This window comes from Rhincodon typus, chromosome 6 (assembly GCF_021869965.1).
Source record: "Rhincodon typus isolate 14 chromosome 6, sRhiTyp1.1, whole genome shotgun sequence".
Classification (NCBI taxonomy): Eukaryota; Metazoa; Chordata; class Chondrichthyes; order Orectolobiformes; family Rhincodontidae; genus Rhincodon; species Rhincodon typus.
In genome coordinates this window covers 64,683,407-64,705,417 of record NC_063337.1, presented here as the reverse complement: position 1 = coordinate 64,705,417, position 22,011 = coordinate 64,683,407, and the positions used below count along the sequence as shown (strand labels likewise).

The window sequence follows — 22,011 nt, the reverse complement described above, 5'->3', positions numbered from 1 at the left end:
AGCACAGTTTGATTAGAAATAGTCAGCAAGGCTTTGTGAGGGGCAGGTCATGCCTCACAAGCCTTATTGAATTCTTTGAGGATGTGACAAAACACATTGGTGAAGGCAGAGCAGTGGATGTGGTGCATATGGATTTTAGCAAGGCATTTGATAAGGTTCCCCATGTTAGGCTCATTCAGAAAGTAAGGAGGCATGGGATTCAGGGAAATTTGGCTGTCTGGATACAAAACTAGCTGTCCAATAGAAGACAGAGGGTGATAGTAGATGAAAAGTATTCAGCCTGGAGCTCGGTGACCAGTGGTGTTCCGCAGAGATCTGTTCTGGGCCCTCTTTGAGATCTTTATAAATGACTTGGATGAGGAAGTGGAAGGGTGGGATAGTAAGTTTGCCGATGACACGAAGTTTGGTGGAGTTGTGGATAGTGTGGAGAGCTGTTGTAGGTTGCAACGAGACATTGACAGGGTGCAGAGCTGGGCAAAGAAGTGGCAGATGGAATTCAACCCAGAAAAGTGTGAAGTGATTCATTTCAGAGGGTCAAATTTGAATGCAGAATAGAGGGTTAATGGCAGGATTCTTGGCAGTGTGGAGGAACAGAGGGATCTTGGGGTCCACATCTATAGATCCCTCAAAGTTGCTACCCAAGTTGATAGGGTTGTGAAGAAGGCATATGGTGTGTTGGCTTTCATTGGCAGGGGAATTGAGTTTAAGAGCTACAAGGTTATGCTGCAGCTCTATAAAACCGTGGTTAGACTGCACTTGGAATATTGTGTTCAGTTCTGGTCACCTTATTATAGGAAGAATGTGGAAACTTTAGAGAGGGTGGAGAGGAGATTTACCAGGATGCTGCCTGGACTGGAGGGCAGGTCTTATGAGGAAAGGTTGAGGGAGCTCAGGCTTTTTTCATTGGAGCGAAGCAGGATGAGGTGACTTCTTAGAGGTGTACAAGATGATGAGAGACATAGATAGAGTGGATACCCAGAGACATTTTCCCAGGGCAGAAATGACTATTACGAGGGGGCATAATTTTAAGGTGATTGGAGGAAGGTATGGGGAGTCGTCAGAGGTAGGTTCTTTACACAGAGAGTGGTGGCCGTGCGGAATGCGCTGTCAGCAGTGGTGGTGGTGTCAGATACGTTAGAGACATTTAAGCGACCCTTGGATAGGCACGTGGAGGATAGTAAAATGTAGGGTACGCAGGATAGTTTGATCTTAGTAGGATAATAGGTCGGCACAACATCGTGGGCTGATGGGCCTGTACTGTGCTATACTGTTCTATGTTCCATGTTCTATGAGCTGTACAGGTCTTAACGGAGCAAATTTTTTACACACAGGGTGATTACCGTTTGGACTTAACTTCTTGAGGAAGTGGTGGATGCGGCCATAGTTACAACATTTAAAAGACAGATATAAGTACATGAATAGGAAAGATTTGGAGAGATAAGGGCCAGGAGCAGGTAGGTGGGACTAATTTGGGATTATGTTTACATTGGACTGGGTGGTCCGAAGGGTCTGTTTCCATGCTGTCTGACTCTATGATGTAGCTGCTACTCTGAGTCTGCGGCAGGTGGTGAGAGAAGCCAGAGGGTATAAACATACTTGATCTCATCTTCACCAGTCTGTTGGCTGTAGATGCATTTGTCCATGATAGTATTGGTAAAAGTGACTATCACACAGTCTTTCCAACATGTTGAGTGGCACTATCACTGCTAATTGGAACACTTTGAACAAGTCTGGCAACTCAGACTGGGCATCCATGAGCCACACTGGGCCGTCGGCAACAGCAGAATTGTACTCACACAATCTGCAACTTCATGGCTCAACGTATTCCCTACTCAACTATTATCATCAAGCCAAGAATGAACCCTGGTTCAATGGAGAGTGCAGGAATACATGCCAGGAGCACCATCAGGTATACGTAAAAATGAGATGTCACCCTTTGGGGAGGCAATGGCCTAGTGGTATTATCGCTAGACCATTAATCCAGAAACTCAGCAAATGTTATGGGGACACAGGTTGAAATCTTGCCACAGCAGATGGTAGAATTTTAATTCATTAAATATCTGGAATTGTTTAATGATGACTGTGAAACTGTTGTCGATTGTCAGGGAAAAGCCATCTAGTTCACTAATGTCCTTTAGGGAAGGAAAGTGCTATCTTTACGTGGTCTAGCCTATAGGTAACTCCAGATACACAGCAATGTGGTTGACACTTAACTGCCCTCTGGGCAATTAGGGATGGGTAATAAATGCTAGCCTGACCAGTGACACCCATGTCCCATGAAGGAATAAAAAGAAACCTGGCGTAGCTATGAAACATTAAATATGTGTGCCAACCAGCATCAGCAGCAAATGATTGACAGAGCTAAGAGATCCCACAACCAATGGATCAAATCTAAGCTCTGCAGTCATGCCAGGTGGATAACTAAACAACTCACTGGAGGAGCAGGCTCCACAAATGTTCCAATCCTCAATAATGGAAGAGCCTAATACATCAGTGCAAAAGATGAGAGTGAAGCTTTCATGACATCATTCATCCAAAAGTGCCAAGTGGATGATCTATTTGGTCTGCTCCAGTGGTCAACTGCATCGAAGATGCCAATCTTCAACAGATTTGATTCACTGTACATGATATTAAGTGACAGTTGGAGGCACTGGCTACTGCAAAGACTATGGACCTCGACAACATTCTACTGCAGAACTAAAGACTTGTGCTGCAGAACTTGCCACACTCTAACCAAGCTGGTCCAGTACAGTTACAACACTGGAATCTACCTCACAATGTGGAAATTTGCCCAGGTATTCCTGTACTCAAGAATTAGGAGAAATTCAACTTGGCCAGTTGCCGCCCCCATCTAGCTACTCTCGATCATCAGTGAAGTGAGGGAAGGTGTCATCAACAAGGCAATCGAGTAGCACCTGCTAGGCAACAGCCTGCTCACTGATGCCCAGTTTTGGTTCCACTAAGGTCTGTCAGCTCCTGACCTCATTACAGGCTTGGTTCAAACGTGGACAAAAGAATAGAATTCCAGAGATGAAATGAGAGGGATAACCCTTCACATTAAGGCTGCATTTGATAAAGCGTGGCACCAAGGAGTCGTCTGGAATCAATGGATATCAGGGGCAAACTGTCTATTGGTTGAAGTCAGTCACCTCAACTGCAGGACATCTCTTTTGGAATTTCTCATTGTAGTGTCCTAGGCTTAAACATCTTCAGCTTGTTCATCAATGCCCTTTCCTCCTTCATAAAGTCAGAAATAGGAGTGTTTGCTGATGATTGCACAATTTATGACTCCTCAGATACCAAAGCATTCCATGTTCAAATGCAACAAGACCTGGACAATATCCAGACTTGGACTGACAAGTAACAAGTAGCTTTGTCACCTCACAAATGCCAGACTCTAACCATCTCCAATAAAAGACAATGTAACCACTGCCCTTAACATTCAGTTGCATTTCCATTATTGAATCTCCCACTATTTAAATCCAGGGATTGCCATTGGCCAGAAACTCAACTAGATTTGCCGTATAAATGCAATGGCTACAAGAGTTATAAATAGCTTGGGATACTGCATCAAGCAACTCACCTCCTGATTCCCCAAGCTTGTCCACCATCTACTAGGCACAGCTGTGATGGAATGTTGCTCACGTGCCTGATGAGCGCAGCTCCAATGACATTCAACAGGCGCACCATCACATTCTCAAGAGCAAGTAGGTTCAGGCAATAAATACCAGCCAGCGACACCCACGTGCCAAAAGTAAATAAAAAGAAACATAGAAAGGGAACAATAGGAGAAACATTCTGAAGGTCACCTGCCTTGTCTTGCCAGACAATAACCCAGCTGTTGTCTGTTCACAGATTTCTGTCTGGCATGTTTTGCTTTTAGCTCAATTGAGGGAGAAGTCCATTTCATCATTGGCTTCAACATTTGTATCCAGTTTGTCCAGGTGCAAAGCTGAGTCTATCTTCAGCTTTCTCCACCTGTCACGCATAATGTGTACATTGCTTTCCTGTTGGCAATATTTTTACCCTGCAGCCCTTTTACTAATTCTCACAGCTTTTTTATTTTCCTTATCCAACGTAAAGCACACAAATGGACACAGTTGACTAACTTGTTTTGGACTGTTTCTAGCTCAGTTCTTCCTTCCGTTACCCATTTCAAAAGCTTATCAATGACATGCTCACAATTACCATCACATATTTCTACAATCTCCAGTACAGCTCCCTCCGCTGATGATCCTAACTTTTCCATTAAACTATCTACAACCTGCATTTTGGAATATGGCAGTGACGTGGTAACTTCAATTAAAAGACTGCCACTTCTCCCAGCTTCCCAAACTTGAAGACAATTAAACCCCAACTTCTGTGATCCCATCTTCATCACCAATTGTTGATTTTTGTGGTTCGTGATCACAATTACCAACTGAGTCTATGATATGTTGCAATTTTCTAACTGTTTATTGACGTTATGAAGACACTGTAGTTGAGATATGATAAATTCATAAGTTAGACAAAGAAAGTATATAATCATGAAACTTGATGCTTTGCTGATCCAAAGAATACACTGGCTGTCTGCATAGAATGTTTTGATCTTGTTAAAGTGGTGGGGACAGCATCTGACCCTCTAGCCAAGCTTATCTCGGCCTTCCTCCTGTATTTCTGATCCATCTTCCATTTGCCTGGTGAAGACTGCTGTCTGAGGACGACCCAGTGAAAACTGCTGCCTACCAGTTCTGCTTGTTAAAAACTCGCCAAGAAGAAGAAATCACCTCTGCCCCTGCCTACCCTATTCTTATACCCTGTGCAGATCGTCCAGTGCAAACTTGATTTGTCCCCAGCACTAATTCTGACTTCTGAATTCTTTTGTCCCCTGCGCTGCTTTTCCAACACAGATTAGTCTTCTTTAACTTCTTTGACCCCAGTGTGGTTATTTCACTGGGGAATTGTCCTAGCAGGCTTCCCCCAGTGCCTCCTATCCTGAGTTCTCCTCTCTGAGCCTGGAACTTATCAATATGTTTCTTGGGGCAGGTTATTTTCTCAATGCCAATGGCTATAGGATAACCACTCATGACACTCGATGATTGTCATACCTCCTACATTTGATGGTTAGTTTACAATTCTTTCTACGATCAAATACTGCATATTATTGAAAACGATACAATGATAGTAAGATGCATTTGGCACCAGATGAATTGTTGACGCTAGTCTTAGGCATTGTGACTTGTGTGTTTTTTTGTAATACTTCCCTTTCAATCAAGATGGCAGTGGAGTAGCAAGGCTGCGTGCTGGCTCTTGCCTGGTGCTCATCTGTTGCTATCTGCTTTCTTTAATAGTCATAGATATAGAGTTATATTGCATGTAAACAGACCATTTGGTCCAACTCTTCTATACCAACTAGATATCAGATCAGTCCCATTTGCCAGCATTTGGCCCTCATCCCTCTAAACCCTTCCTATTCATGTACTCATGCCTCCACTACTTTATCTGGCAGCTTGTTCCATACATACACCATCCTCTGCGTTTACCTGGTAGTATATGCTGGCCCATAAGGTTGCAGATTGTGCTGCAGTACAATTCTGCTGGTGATGACAGTCCACAGTACCTCATGGATGAGTAATCTTCAGTTGCTAGATCTGTCCGAAGTCTGTCCCATTGAACACAGTGATAATGCTACAGGACACAATGATTTATATCATGTTTTAAACAAAGAAAAATAAGTAATCAGGTTACTTAATAAATACAATGATGGTTTTATCAAAACAAAACTCATTAAAATGCAGTAATTTGAAATCATACAAAGTCAGCAATATAGAACATAGAACAACATAGAACAAAAGCCAAAAGAACTGTGGATGCTGTAAATCAGAAACAAAAACAAAAAGTTTCTGGAAAAGCTCAGCAGGTCTGGCAGCATCTGTGAAGAGAAATCAGAGTTAATGTTTCAGGTCCAATGACGCCCAGTTCTGAGGAAGGGTCATTGGACCTGAAACGTTAACTCTGACTTCTCTTCACAGATGTTGCCAGACCTGCTGAGCTTTTCCAACAACACAGAACAGTACTGCACAGGAATGAGTCCTTCAGCCCATGATGTTGTGCCGAACATGACACCAAATTAAACCAATCACATCTGTGCCCTTAGTCCATATACCTGTATTCCTTGCATATTCATGTTCTTATCTAAAAGCCCCTTAAACACTCCTATCATATCCACCTCCACCACCACCCCAGCAGCATATTTCTGTGATAGTAGGAACTGCAGATGCTGGAGAATCTGAGATAACAAGTTGTAGAGCTGGATGAACACAGCAGGCCAAGCAGCATCAGAGGAGCAGGAAGGCTGACGTTTCAGGCCTAGACCCTTCTTCAGAAAAAAAAAATTCTGTTCTTTTTACTTCTGTTCCTCTTCTTTCGTTTTTCTTTCCTTGGAGCCTATTGTGGCAGGTTAGTCAGCAACAACGGTGTGGCAGCTAGACCGGACCGAATGTTGGCTCCCCTGGCAATCAGAGGCAGTGGATGCAGACGCAGCTCCTCACAATGACTGGATGTGGTGGCGGTAGCAACAGCAGGGACGTCCTCCTGACATTCAGCTGCAGCAGACTATTCAAGATGGGGAGCCGAGCCGACATCTTGGACGGCAGCTCGAAGAGATTCTTGGCAAGACAGCAGCGGCAGCCTCATCTGGCAGTGGAGTTAAGCCCTCCTGGTTGCAGTAGGCCCAGAGCGGGGACTCCTGGCATTGGTATTGCAGCAGCTGCAGCGGTGGCAGTGTGGTATGCCCAGAATTGGGACTCCTGGCTTCGAGGCAGCAGCGGATCTTGGGGCTCCCGGTTGCGGGGCAAGTGGGTTCAGCAGTGAACCCAGCATCAGTGCGGTCAGCCCAGCAGTCGAAGAGATTTGTCCAAAGAGTGGTGACACCTACGTTGGTGGGGCCAGTGCAGGCAGTGGCGACGCAGTGGAGTTGGAGTGGTGGCGCAGGTGTCATTTTGAGACGGCTCAGGACTAAGTACATTCTTTCAGTTATATCTTTGACCCTTTTTATTCTTAAACTATTCTCTTCCAGTTATAAATTTTATCTTTTTTATTCTTAAAACTATTCAAATTGGCACTGGATTGAAGCGACTGTTTAAGTTTTTCACTGCATTTTACTGCATAATTTACTGTAAAAAGGAAGTGACAAGAGTTCATAACCATTCAAATGTGCTAGAATTTTGGGAAGTTATATACTGCTGTAGTAGCTTTTAAATGAAATCTCATGCTACACAATAAATACTAAGAAAATCTGATATTCAACAGTCCCAATAGGGACAACTGGACCCTGCCCCTCCCACTCCAATCTCCTTTCAAGCTGGTTGAAGATGTTCCTCACCCTGGCATCAGGTAAGTAACACACTATGCAGTACTCTCGATCCTGCTATCTGAACCTCTAATTACAGAATCCCTTACTGCTACCATTTCTCTTTTTGCTTCCCCCAGGTGAATGGCCTCCTGTTCTATGGTACAGTGGTAAGTTTGCCCATCCTCCCCACAGTCTTTTTCCTCATCTACACAGGGAGTAAATACCTCATAAAAACGGAAAGAATTGCCGATGCTGCAAATCAGGAACATAAACAGAAGCTGCTAGAAAAGATTAGCACATCTGGCAGCATCTGTGAAGAAAAAATCAGAGTTAACATTTCAGGTCCAGTGACCCTTCCTCAGAACACCAAAACCTCATACCTGAGTTCTGAGGAAGGGTTACTCTACCAAAAACATTACTGTGAATTCTCACTGCTGAACTTTTCCGGCAATTTCCATTTTTGATTCTGATTTACAGCATCTGCAGTTCTTTTGGTTTTTAAATACCTCATATCTGTTGGACAAAGCCAAGAGCTAAAGCTCCTCCAATGCTAACTTTAGGATCCCTGCACCTGCCTCACTCATAGTCACATCCTCCTGTCCCTGAATACTGGCTAAATTTGAATTACTTAACCTACAGGATGTCACTTCTTGCAACATGGGATCCAGGTAAGTCTCATCCTTCCTGATGTGTTACGGTGTCTGAAACTCAGTCTTCAGCTCATCAGTTCTGACCCAGAGTTTCTCAAGCAACCAACACTTGCTGCAGATTTGGTTGCTATGAACCACAATGTGGTCCACTGGCTCTCACATCATGCATAATGCCTCTCTCGATTCAAAGCATCCACAGAGCGATCTTTGAATTAGAAACAACCTGCAGTTAACTTCTTGGCCTGGCTTCATTAACAATTTCAGCTGTTTAGTCTTTTCTTTAAACAAACCGCTGCTTGCAGTCCAAAGGTCACCTTTAGCTCTCAGCTCGTAGTTCACAAATCCAAACCAAAAATTATTACAAAGAATTAAATAATGAAAAATCAGCTCAAGTTCTAACAGTTCTCCTTTCCAAAATTAACAACTTCACATTTTCTGATATTATTTGCCAATTTTTTGACAACTTACTGAACCGATCAACAGCTCTCTGCAAATTGTTTGCATCCCTCTCACAATCTGCCTTTCTACCTGTTACTATGTCATCTGCATATTTGGCTATAGTACATTTGCTTCCTTCCTCCCAAGTCATTAGTCTGGATTACAACAGATGTGGTCCCATCACTGATCCCTGTGGAACCTGACTAGTTACAGGTTACCTACTTGAAAAAGAGCCCCTTATCTCCAATCACTATTTGCTGCCCATTAGCCAATTCTTTATCCATGCCTATATACTATCTCCAACACCATGGGCTCTTACACTTCAACATTTTGTGAGGTGCCTTGTTGAATGCCTTCTGGGTGTCTAAATACAAGACTTTGTTAGTTCCCCTCTATCCACTCTTACTGTGGATTTTCCAAATGTGTTCCTACTACTTTCTTAATAATTGATTCCAACACATTTCAATAATAAATGTTAGGCTAACCAGTCTTTAGTTAGCTGCATTTTGCCTCCCTCTCATTTTCAAAGAGAGATGTCACACTGGCAGTTTTATTTAAATCTTTGATGTTTCTCCAAAATCCAAGGATTTTTGAAAATTACAACTGCTGTCTTTGTAGCTACTTCTTTTAGGATCCTAGGGCCACCAAAGCCAGGGGACTTATTTGCTTCAAACCCATTAGTTGCCTAATGCTACTTCTCTAGTGATGGTGATGGTACTTTATTCCTCCCCTGTATTCTCTGGTAATAATTGAATATTCAAAGTATCTTCCACCCTCAAAGATGATGCTAACTGTCTCTTTAACTCCTCTCCTACTTCCTTGTTGCTCATAACTATCTACCCACATTCATTTACTAAGGAGTCTATGTTCACTTTGAGCTCTTTCTTTCTTATATATTTCAAGAAGTTCTTCTTGTCAATTTTCATATTTTTCACTAGTTTGCCTCATAGTTGGTTTTCTCTCTCTTTGTTATCCTCAATTCCTCATTTTCCTTTTTCCTGTCCTCATTCTTCTCCATCCTTCCCACACTTTGCTTGTCTCAGTGGGCTTGGGTTCTACAGCTCATTCTACATAGTATATTTATAACTTTGGGGAGTCAGTAACAGATGAAAAGGCAACAGCTTGTCTTTAAATCATGCCTTTAATGTAATAAAATATTTCAAGGTGCTTCATGGTGCATTATAAAGCAAAATACAATACTGAGCCACTTATGATAATGTTAGAGCAGATTGAAGAGACAAGTTTTAAAAGGTGTATCTTAAAAGAGCGAATAGAGAAGGAAATTTAGGAGGGAACCCCAGATCTTAGGAAAGTCTTGTTATGTGTGAGATTGGAATTATTTGCAGTCTGGGAGAGTTAGGTCATGGAGTGTGGGAGCTTGCAACCTTTAAATGTAAATCCAAGGCGCAGCTCTTTTTCTTTGCAGAAAGGTGGGTGAAAGAACATGAGAGTTTGCCTGTCACATGGAGTTGTGCCTGTCACAAGAGTACTGCTACAAGTCTGCCCCAGAATCATCTGAATGGAAGGTACATTGGTGTTTTCTGTAAATTTAATAAAGCTTTCTTGCATAAATAAAATCAGTTCAAAATGAAACATCGATGCATAACCCTATTTCAGATGTGCCATATACTGATAACTGATAGCTGTTGGCTCTTCTCATGTCACCATAGAATATATGGCCTATGCCCAATTGGTGGGACATATGTTCACTGAGATAGAGAAAGCAAGATGGTCAAGGAAAGCTGTGTGTTTTAATTATTAGGGGTTATCAAGGTTGTCAGTGTAAATAGGACAAAATGACTGATATGAGGGAAAGGCAAACACAAAGAAGGATCGGGAAAAAGGATGATTTAAGTGCTGGTATTGGACGTACTGGAAACTGAAATAATATGTGAAAGGAATAGAATGAATGAAATTAAAATAATACTTAATTTTAAAAATCTAATCATGAAGAAGCTAGGTTCTAAACTAAAAATTTGCATGTAAGGCAAAGAAATTGATAGTCAGAGTCTGAAACAATGCAGCAAGGAAATGTAAAGGTATTCACAAGCTGGGCGTAAAGCTACCCAATGGTTGGATTGCATCATGATCTTAAATGCACATTTGTGCAGGTGAAATTTGCTGTGAATGTGCACAAAGGAGTGTATGTTAACCTAAACCATGTGATAAAGATGTGACAGCAAGAAATCATTGCACAAAATAAATAGATAAACACATAAGATGGTTAATTTTGACACCTCAAGCTTTTTAGCTCCAAAATATAATACTATGTGTCATACTTTAATGATCATCATTAAGAAATGAAACTGAATTCTTTTTTGCTACCATGAAAGTTCACCATTCTATCGTTCCATTGACTCATTTACCAACTCCAGCAATTTTCAATGCCATTCCTGCACCTTGTCACTTCCTACTCATTTGTTTGCTAGACCTTGAACTTTCACAACGTCTGTCACAGACCTAATTCTTATGAATGGTTTCTTTGTTTTGTGCTGTTCCTGTAGAATGCTTTTCATTCTGTAGTTTGAGGCATTCTTACTTGCCCAATTGTCAGTTCTCCCAGCCCTTATTGTATAGCCATGGATACACTTCTATTTGTCTGTTCACTCTTGAATCCAGATTTGGATACTATACTTCCTCTCAACCTTTGTCTTGGCTGCCCTACAATCTCCTCACTTCTGCAATATCACTCAAAAGAATTTTGTGATTTTTTTTAACTGAGTAAGCTATGATTTGGACTTATTTTGTCGAATTTTTTAAAAGTTTTTCAATGAATGTTCATTTTCTAAGATATAAATATAAAACTAAGTGAAGCACACCATGATTTTTCAGTCTAGAAACATACCTTCCATGAAAAGTCTCTAAAAGTCTTTATTTTATTGGATGTAATTTGCCTGGAGTTACCTGTTTCATTTCCAAGTGACCATCTTCATGATGTATGAGATATAGGAACAAGGTGAAACAGAACTTGGTAAGATGAAAGGAGGAAATTAGTGGTTATGGGCATTTTTTTAAAAAAGTGAAATGTGACTATAAGGAAGCAAAATAAACAGAAAAAAAAATTGTTGACCTGTAGAGAACTGTGGTATTCTAGATAAATGTTAAGGGTTTGAATAAGAAGCACCCCTGACAAGGATGGAAGAGATAATAGTGGTTCAAATAATGTATTCCACTTGCCAAACAGGTTCCCCTATACCAATGGATATGTCTTTTGACATACATAAATTCACCATAACATATGGCAAAATTCAAACGATAAAACACCGGGTGTTACAAGATTGCCATTTTAAGTTCTATCCAAAACACAACAATCTGGACATTATCGATCATTTCCAATGATTGAAGGAGTGGAGCCTTAAAGGAACTACCTTTAATGTGATGAATGGTTTAACCTCAAGAAATGCCCTAAAAATGCCATTTTAAAGTTGGCTTGTCAATGGTAACATTGCTTGAACATGTAGGTTTTCTGTTGTGTTTCTTTTTTATGTATGACTTCTTCTTTGATTTAGGAGTTTAATGAAGCATCACCTAAACATCCCAGTAAACCTTACGCAGCATCAAAAGCGGCATCCGAGTATATTGCCATGTCCTATTTGGAAAGCTTCAAGGTAAGGTTATACATCATACTTTATCAAAATATTCTGTAATTTTATCAAAGTTATTTTGGTCAGCCCTTTGAAATCCAGTAAAAACTATAAATCTTTCTTTACAGCTTTTCTGCCTGAGTTCTCTTTGGAAGGTTCTAGTGGCAGAAGTATTTTCTGTTGCTGGCTACCTGTGCATGTAAGCTGTCGTCCTTGGTACTGTGGTGGCACTCTCCGTAAGTTAGAAGGTTGAGAGATCAAGTGCCACACTAAACATTTGAACATAGAACACAGAACATAGAACATTACAGCGCAGTACAGGCCCTTCGGCCCTCGATGTTGCGCCGACCTGTGAAACCAATCTGAAGCCCATCTAACCTAAACTATTCCATTATCATCCATATGTTTATCCAATGACCATTTAAATGCCCTTAAAGTGGGCGAGTCTACTATTTTTGCAGGCAGGGCATTCCACGCCCTTACTACTCTCTGAGTAAAGAACCTACCTCTGACATCTGTCCTATATCTATCACCCCTCAATTTAAAGCTATGTCCCCTCGTGCTAGCCATCACCATCCGAGGAAAAAGGCTCCCACTGTCCACCCTATCTAATCCTCTGATCATCTTGTATGTCTCTATCAAGTCACCTCTTAACCTTCTTCTCTCTAACGAAAACAGCCTCAAAACCCTCAGCCTTTCCTCATAAGACCTTCCCTCCATACCAGGCAACATCCTGGTAAATCTCCTCTGCACCCTTTCCAATGCTTCCACATCCTTCCTATAATGCGGTGAACATATAATCCAAGTTTACATTTTAGGACTGCACTATCAGATATGCGATATCTTTCAGGTCTAATGTTAATCTCAGTTGTTGTCTGTCATTTGACACAAGAAATCCCAAAGAAGCAAAATCAATTGACACCTGAAAGAATATAGGTTACATTTATATTGGCTGTCAAAGGTATGTTAGTCTTTTGTACATTGCTCAGTTTGACTTAAGTTGTGGGGTATTTCTACCAAAAGAGGCAGCCATCCTGCCTTGGCTGACACCAGTCCCACTCAGCTACCACAGATGGATGTTCTGCAACACAGTTGTGTCATTTTAATTTATTACTGTATTGTAGGTTGCTGATCGTACACAGATCATGACAGCTATATAACTACTAGTTAGCCTTGTCTACTATGTGCATGAATTTACAAGCACTTATCTGCTTTGATTTTTCTTTCTAAATTATATTTCCTGAAATTCCAGTTGTCGTAACAAGAAGTAATGTATATGGATCTCATCAATATTGAAAAAGTAAGTAGAGGGGTTCCTCGATTTATGAACATCCGACTCACATAAGCTCGTATTTACGAATGCAGTATCGTACAGGGATTTAATTTTAAAGACTTGACATACAGACATCTCCTGTACTTAAGAGCAGCTGTTTTACATTGTTCTACATTGTATTCTGACTTGAACAGACCCCAGAATGGAACCCTTTCGCAACCTGGCAACCAACTGTGTCTGTGCCATGTATTTCTTCAATTTAACAAGAATCTCAACAGTGCCTTTGCAGTTATTGTAACACTTAACTAAGTGAAAGCAAATTAGAGAATGTTGCAAGTCTCTTTGCACCTTTTCAGCATCTTTTCCACCAGTAAGGTTACAAGCGTGTTTGGCTGGGAGATGTAAGGACTCATAAAATGGTGGAGGAAGCCATCAGGAGGGCAAGACTGCCACCAGGAGATATTCTCAACAGAAAGAACAGCACCAGCAAGTTGCCTGCAGACATGGAGGTACATAACCAATTATTAGGTTAATTGGTGGTCATTTGCCATTACTTCCAAAACTTGTCCAGCCTTGGTATGGTCCTCCACTGAACAATTGAGAAAACTTACCTGTCTCCTCAATGTGAGGGTGCCCTCTGAAACTGACTGGCATGTGGTTGATGCCGTTTTTCAACAAGAGTTAAATATTTACAGTTCTCGAGTCCTCTGGCACCACCTCTTTGTCTAAGGAAGATTAGAAGATTCCAGCCTCAACAGTTTTTCCCTTGCTATCCTCTGATGCATCTCATCTGGTCCTGGAGTCTTATCAACTTTAATTACAGCTTGTCTTTCTAATACATTCCTTTTTTTCATTTCTTTGCCCATTAAACTGACTTACTTTCTCAGCTTAAGCAATTATGGGAAGTGAATAGATTGCAGTGGTACATTCCACCAAATAAACAACTGCAGTCACAGGAGTTACATGATAATATTACTTTATATGGAAATTAGAGTCATAGAGTAGAGAGTTAGAGAGTCATCTAGCATAAAAATAGGCTCTTCAGCCCACCATATCTATGCCAACCAACAAACACCCAAACTACACAAATCCCATTTACCTCATTTGCTCCATAACCTTCTATGCCCAGGATTTTAAGTACTCATCCAGATGCTTCTTAAATGTTGTGTGAGTATCTGCCTCCACCATGCTCTCAGGCAGCACATTCATATTTCTGCTACACTCTGTGTTAAAAAAATTCTCATATCTCCTCGAAACCACTTACTGCTCACCTTAAACTTAAGCCCTCTCGTCTCAGATATGTGTGCCATCTAACAATTTACTCTGTCTATAACTCTTATAATTTTGTATACCTCAGTTGAGCCCCCTCAGCCTCCTCTGCTCCAAGGAAAACATGCCCAGCCTAACCAGTCTGTCCTCATAATTGAGACTTTTCATCCCAGGCAACATCCTGGTGAATCTTTTCTGTCTCCTTTCCAGTACAATCATGTCCTTCCGATAGTGTGGCGACTAGTATTCCATCTGTGGCCTAATCAATGTTTATAAACTTGTAACAAGACTTTCTTGCTCCTATGTTCTATGCCCTGGCTAATGAAGGCAAGCATCCCATATACCCTTTTCACACCCTGGCCACCTGTTCTGATGCCTTCAGAAATGTATGGACTTGTGCATCAAGAACCCTTTGTTCCTTAGTTATCCCAAAGCACCTACCATTCATTGTGTACATCCTTCCCTTATTAGGTCTCCTAAAATGCATCACCTTGCACTTATTGGGGTTAAGTTCCAACTGCCATTGCTCTGCCCAATTTATTAGCTGATCAAAATTAGACTGTAGCCTGAGACTATCCTCCTCACTATCAACAACACCCCCAGTTTTAATGTCGTCTGCAAAATTACTAATTAAATACTCTATGTTCACATCCAAGTTGTTAATGTAGAACAAACAACAAGGCTCCCAGCACCGATCCCTGTGGTACATCATTGGTCACAGGCTCCCAAATACAAAAATAACTCTTCACTCTCTGCCTCCTATTTGCAAACCTATTTTGGATCCAGTTTTCCAACTTGCCTTGAATCCCAGGCACTCTTACCATTTGAACTAGCCCTCCATGTGGAACCTCATCAAAGGCATTACTGAAATCTGTGTAAAGCATATCAACTGTACTACCCTCATCAATATATTTCATTACCACTTCAAAAAACTCAATTAAATTACTTAGGCAGGATTTCCCTCTAACAAATCTGCACTGATGATTCCTGATCAATCCCTGCCTTTCCAAGTATTGATTAAAACTGTCCTTCAGAATTTTTTTCAATAACTTTTTTACCACTGATAGGTCAGACTAACTGGTTGTTATTACCTAGCCTATCCTTACTGCCCTTCAACAAAGGAGATTATCTATCCTCATTAATAGAGAAGAGGTGCAATGAAGATAATTTATGCTTTTGAGGCACCTAAACTGAATTTTTGTTTGCGGGTCCCAGACATATATTTAGGTAGAAATGCAGATCAGGATTTCTGGTATGCCATGGTTTGGAACCAAAGACAAATTTTTGGGAAGACAGCTATTAAATGCCTGCCTCTGGGGTAACCATCTAATTAAGGGGACCTAATAGTTGCCACTGCAGCACTCAGATTAGTGACTCTACATCAAAGTTGTAAGAGAAAGGGTGCCTCAAGTTACAGGTTCCCTCTGAAATGAATTACAAATATTTGTAATTCAAGAAAATAATCTGGAAGATTCCAGTTGTCCAATGAGTTTAGCTCAACAAGTTACCCATTGCTGTCCGACTCATGCTCTTCTCAAATCAGTCATGGGACTCTAACTTCCATATAAAGACATGGCAAGTAATCAGCATGCCGCAGGGCACTGTAAGTCCACCTGCCTCTATTACCATCTTATTGACCATTTCCGCTTTGGATCCTTTCTTTGTAGGCTTACTAATACTAGCACCCATAATTTTAGGATGCGAGAAACTAAGTGCAGATCTTCCAGTCATCATTGATGCTGCCTAAGAAGTTTGCTGCAACCCAATCTGTTTGAAATTTTTTACCTGGGATAAACATATGGATGATAATGGAATAGTTTAGGTTAGATGGGCTTCAGATAGGTTTCACAGGTCGGCGCAACATCGAGGGCCGAAGGGCCTGTACTGCGCTGTAATGTTCTATGTTCTATGTTCTATGGGATTTCTGATTCCAGCTGAAGAATCAGTGGGTCAGTGCAGAAATCCATAGCAAGAACCATCATAGATAAGAAAAAACGTCACCTTGTTTTCACAATAGTAGCTTCTATATTCAGGTAAATTTTGAAAGGGCTCATGTTTTTACGTAAGTGAGTGGGCAATTGAGAAGGTGACTGTGTCATGGTTTGGATAGGGGGTGATATGTGTGTGTGTGTGTGTGTGTGTTTGTGTGTGTGGTTGTGTGTGTGTGTGTGTGTGTTTGTGTGTGTGTGTGTGTGTGTGTGGGGTATGGGGGGCTGGGGGAGTGGGTAGGTTTGCAAATGACGGAGCTGGACCAGAATTAAGCAGTGTAGCATTTCCAAGGTAAGTATCCATACATTACAACACGTGGCTGTGCTAGAACTTCCACACTCACCTCCTAATTGATATGACATAATACATACCATGTACATTTTAAATGTCAGTTCTGATGTAGGGTCGCCAGACTTGAAACGTCAACTCTGATTTCTCTTCACAGATGCTGCCAGACCTGCTGAGCTTTCCCGGAAACTTCTGCTTTTGTTTCTGTACAAGGATGGCTTCATTTTTAAAAAATCTTTAGTCTTATGCTATTAATACACCATTATATATACATACATTACATTGATTCGAAGCATGCAAACCTTCGCTGCTACAGTCAATTTCAGTCCATGTTTTTCCGCTACTGATTGCCTCTATCTTCCTTCACCAAAGTTGTGCTAACACATCAGCAATTATGTTCTCTTGTCCTGCCAAATGTATGATTTTCAAATTGAATGGCTACAACAATAAGCTTCACCTAACAGTCTGAAATTTTTATCTTTAAAATTTTCTAAAAACTTTAAGGGATTATGATCAGTATATACAATTGTCTCAGATACAATACTGGCAATATGAACGTTGAAATGTTCCAATGCAATACCATGGTTAAGGTCTCCTTCTCAATATCGGAATATTTCTGTTGATGATTATTTAATTTTCTGGAAAAATACCCAATAGTTCTTTCTATCTTCTCGTCATCGTCTTACAAGAGCATAGCACTGACACCCACATCACTCACATCGATAGCCACCTTAAGTGGCGTTGCGTAATCAGATGTGGCTAACACTGGGACAGTGGTTAACGCAACTTTCAGACAATCAAATGCCTTCTGACATTCCGCCATCCATTGAAATTTTCTGCACTTTTTAAGTAAGCCGGTCAGTGGAGCAATCTCTGCTAAAATACAACATGATCTTCCAATTAAAAACTATGCCATTCCAGGAATCGTAGTGCTTCCCTCTTTGTCGATGGTATGAGAAACTCCCCAATAACCTTTGTTTTCACATCCAGTGGACACATGGCTTAGGAACGTGATTTGAGCTTTTGCAAACTCACTCTTAGCCAGATTTATCACCAAGCCTGCCTCCTGAAGTCGATCGAGTAATTCCTAAAGATGCTTCAAATGTTCGTTCCATGTGTGACTAAAAATCACCAAATCGTTGAAGCACACCACATAAGTGGGTAATTCCGAAATGTGGCTGGTGCATTTTTTATACCAAATGGCGTGGCTTTAAAATGGTACAGTCCATTTGGTGTCACTAAAGATCAAAATTTCCTTCACTCTTTTGGTTAAAGGTACCTGCCAGTATCCTCTGAGTAAGTCCAACTATGCTTGTCTCACTAGGTTGCTTGTCCCACCTTTTCAAAACAGACTTCCAAAAGTGGACTAGAATATGAATTAGACTTTGTAACTGCATTGACTTTGCGATAGTCTACACATAAAGGATGTTGCTTAATTAGACAGCATTTCCTATATCTACATCATGGATAATTAGATTAGTACTTCCCAGCTTATTCCCAATTATGTCCCCATGTGATTTCAATAACTCTTTCAGGTTCTTTTGATTTTCCTCCGGAAGGTAACTCTGTAATTTATCCCAATTTTTGAGAACTTCCTCTTTGTCCAGTTTAATTAGAGGAATGCCCAATTCAGAATCATCAGGCAGGTATGATGTGGTGGGTATCACGAGACATGGCTGTAAGGGGGAGCTAAATATCCAAGGATATACATCCTATCAATAAGACAGGCAGATGGGCAGAGGGCCTGCTTTATCAGTAAGAAATGAAATTAAATAAATAGCAAGAAATAACATAGGATCAGATGTGTGGGTAGAGTTGAGGAACTGCAAAGGTGAAAAACCATAATGGGAGTTATGTACAGGCCTCCAAACTGTGGTCAGGATGTGGGGCACAAGATACACCAGGAAATGGAAAAGGCTTGTAGTAAAGGCAAGGTTATAGTGATTATGGGGGATTTCAATATGTTGGTGGACTGGGAAAATCAGGTTGGTAGTGGATCACAAGGAAAGGAATTTGTGGAATGTCTAAGAGATGGCTTTCTGGAGCAGCCTCTGGTGGAGCCCATGGGAAACAGGCAATTCTGGATTTATTGATGTGCTATGAGGCAGACCTGATAAGGGAGCTTAAGGTGAAGGAATCCTTAGGGGGCCGTGACCATAATATGATGAATTTACTCTGCAATTTGAGAGGGAGAAGCTGAAAGTAGATGTAACGGTATTACAGTTGAATACAGGCAACTATAGAAGCACGAGTGAGGAGATGACCAGAATTGACTGGAAGAGGAGCCTAGCAGGAAAGATAATGGAACAGCAATGGTAGGAGTTTCTGGGAGTAATTTGGGACACACAGCAAAAGTTCGTCCCTTGGATAAAAGCTCCAAAAGGGAGGACGAGGCAACCATGGCTGATAAAATGAAAGCGGAAGAGAAAGCATATAGTGCAGTGAAGGGCAGTGGGAAGCCAAGGATTGGGAAGCCTACAAAGACCAACAGAAGATAACTAAAAAAGAAATAAGGAGGGAGAAGGTTAAATATGAGGGTAGGCTAGCCAATAATAAAGAAGAAGATTGCAAGAGTTTCTTTTGATATACAAAGGGCAAAAGAGGAGCAAAAGTGGACATTGGGCCATTGGAAAATGACACTGGAGAAGTAGTAATAGGGAACAAAGAAATGGCGGAGGAACTGAATAAGTACTTTGCATCAGTCTTCATGCTAGAAGACACAAGTAACATCCCAAAAATTCAAGAGAGTTGGGGAAAGAAGTGAGTATGATGGCCATCACTCAGGAGAAGGTGCTAGAAAAACTGAAAGGTCTGAAGGTGGATAAATCACCTGGATCAAATGGACTACACCCCAGAATTCTGAAGGAGATAGCTGAAAAGATGGTGGAGGTGTTAGTGGTGATCTTTCAGGAATCACTATAGTCAGGGAGGATTAAAAAAATCGCTAAGGTAACCCCCCATTTAAGAAGGGAGTAAGGCAAAAAATGGGATATTATAGACTGATTAGCCTGACCTTGGATGTTGCTAAGATTTTAGAGTCCATTGCGAAAGATGAGATTTCTGAATACTTGGAAGTGCATGGTAAAATAAGGCAAAGTCAGCATGGTTTCATCAAGGGAAGGTTATGCCTGACAAATCTGTTAGAATGTTTTGAGGAGGTAGTGAGCAGGTTAGACCAAGGACACCCAATGGATTTTATTTTGGACTTCCAGAAGGCTTTTGACAAGGTGCCACACAGGAGGCTGCTGAGTAAGATGGTGTTAGAGGCAAGGTACTAGCATGGATAGAAGATTGGCTGTCTGGCAGAAAGCAGAGAGTGGGGATAAAAGGGTCCTTCTCAGGATGGCAGCCAATGACTCCACAATTTTCACTTTATACATTAATGATCTAGATCAAGGAACTGAGGGCATTCTGGCCATGTTTGCAGATGATACAAAGATAGGTGGAGGGACAGGGAAGCTGCAGAAGGATTTAGACAGGTTAGGAGAGTGAGCAAAGAAGTGCCAGATGGAATACAATGTGGGAAAGTGTAAGGTCATGCACTTTGGTAGGAAGAATACAGACATAGAGACTATTTTCTCAATGGGGAGAAAATTCAGAAATCTGAAGTGCAAAGGGACTTGGGACTCCCAGTCTGGGATTCTAAGATAAACTTGCAGGTCGAGTCCATAGTTAGGAAGGCAAATATAATGTTGGCATTTACTTCAAGAGGACTAGAATATAAAAGCATGGAAGTACTTCTGAGGCTTTATAAGGCTCTGGTCGGACTACATTTAGAATATTGTGAGCAATTTTGGGCTCCATACCTTAGGAAGAATGTACTGCCCTGGAGCAGATCTTAACATATCAGGAACATTTGTAGACTCTTGGTCTATAGTCAATTGAGTTTAGAAGGATTGGGGTGGGGGTTCCAATTGAAACTTAGAGAATACTGAATGGCCTGGACAGTGAGGATATTGGGAAGGTGTTTCCATTAGCAGACAGAACTAGGACCCAAGGGTACAGCCTTAGAATAAAGGGAAAACCCTATAGAACAGAGATGAGGAGAAACTTCTTCAACCAAAGACTGGGGAATCTATGGAATTCATAGTTACAGAAGGCTATGGGAGACCAGGTCATTGAGTATATTTAAGACAGAGATAGATAAGTTCTTGATTGTAAAGGGGATCAAATGTCACGGGAAGAAAGCAGGAGAATGGGTTTGAGAAACATATCAGCCATGATTGAATGGTGGAGCAAACTCAATAGCCCGAATAGCCTAATTTCTGCTCTTACAGTCTTATGGTTCTTCACTCAGTGCAGTAACGAGTGCCACATTTTCCTTTTGCTTTCCTTCTCAATCAAAATAACTTTATAGCACATTCATATGGCACACTGTGTGAGATTTCTTTCTATCTGGAGTTCTTAGCAAATAATTCACCTCAGTCAATCTCCTTTTCATTTGATAAGATCCACTAAACCTTGCCTTTCAAGGTTCACCTACCACTAACACTTTATCTCCACTGGCAAAGTTGCAAATTTTTGATTTCTCATCTGCTTCCTGTCTCATCACATGCTGTGCTACTTTTAAATACTGTCTGGTCAATGCACATACTCTATTTAATCTTTTCCTAAAATTTGACACATAGTCAAGATATGTCGTCTCTGAACTCTGACTGACCAATTTCTCCTTTATTAATTTCAGTGGTCCTCTCATCTCATACCCAAAAATTTATTCAAATTGACTGAATTTAGTTGATTCATTAGATGTATCCCTTGTGAAAAGTGCTGTTGCAGAGGGGGAATGGCCGAATCCCTCTGATAGTTAAATCAAAACACATGCCCCAATCTGCAATGACGGGATTAGCACTTCCCTTCTAATAATTATCCTGAAACACCCAGGAAAGCTCACCTTTCCCCTCGTAATCTATTAAAAGAGTGGTTAAGAGAAAGAAAATCCCTAATCTCCACTTTACAAGTGACAAGAAGCAACTTATTTATTTAACCCAACAATGAACAAATTAACAGAACTGCTAACAAAACCAACAATTTCCCCTTAGAGATAGTAGGAACTGCAGATGCTGGAGAATCTGAGATAACAAGGTGTAGAGCTGGATGAACACAGCAGGCCAAGCAACATCAGAGGAGCAGGAAAGCTGACGTTTCAGGCCTAGACCCTTCTTCAGAAAATTTCTTTCTGACGAAGGG

The 22,011-nt window shown here is 41.1% G+C and overlaps 1 protein-coding gene across 1 annotated transcript in view; it reads left to right on the top strand.

Annotated features, from left to right (window-relative positions):
- Window positions 1–22,011, top strand: part of LOC125483381 (dTDP-D-glucose 4,6-dehydratase-like) — a 96,921-nt gene that overhangs the window by 39,660 nt on the left and 35,250 nt on the right. Inside the window, exons 4-5 of the mRNA XM_048598399.1 lie at window positions 11,931–12,027; window positions 13,249–13,300. Coding sequence (XP_048454356.1) covers window positions 11,931–12,027; window positions 13,249–13,300 — 149 coding nt within the window. The remainder of the gene's footprint in view (window positions 1–11,930; window positions 12,028–13,248; window positions 13,301–22,011) is intronic.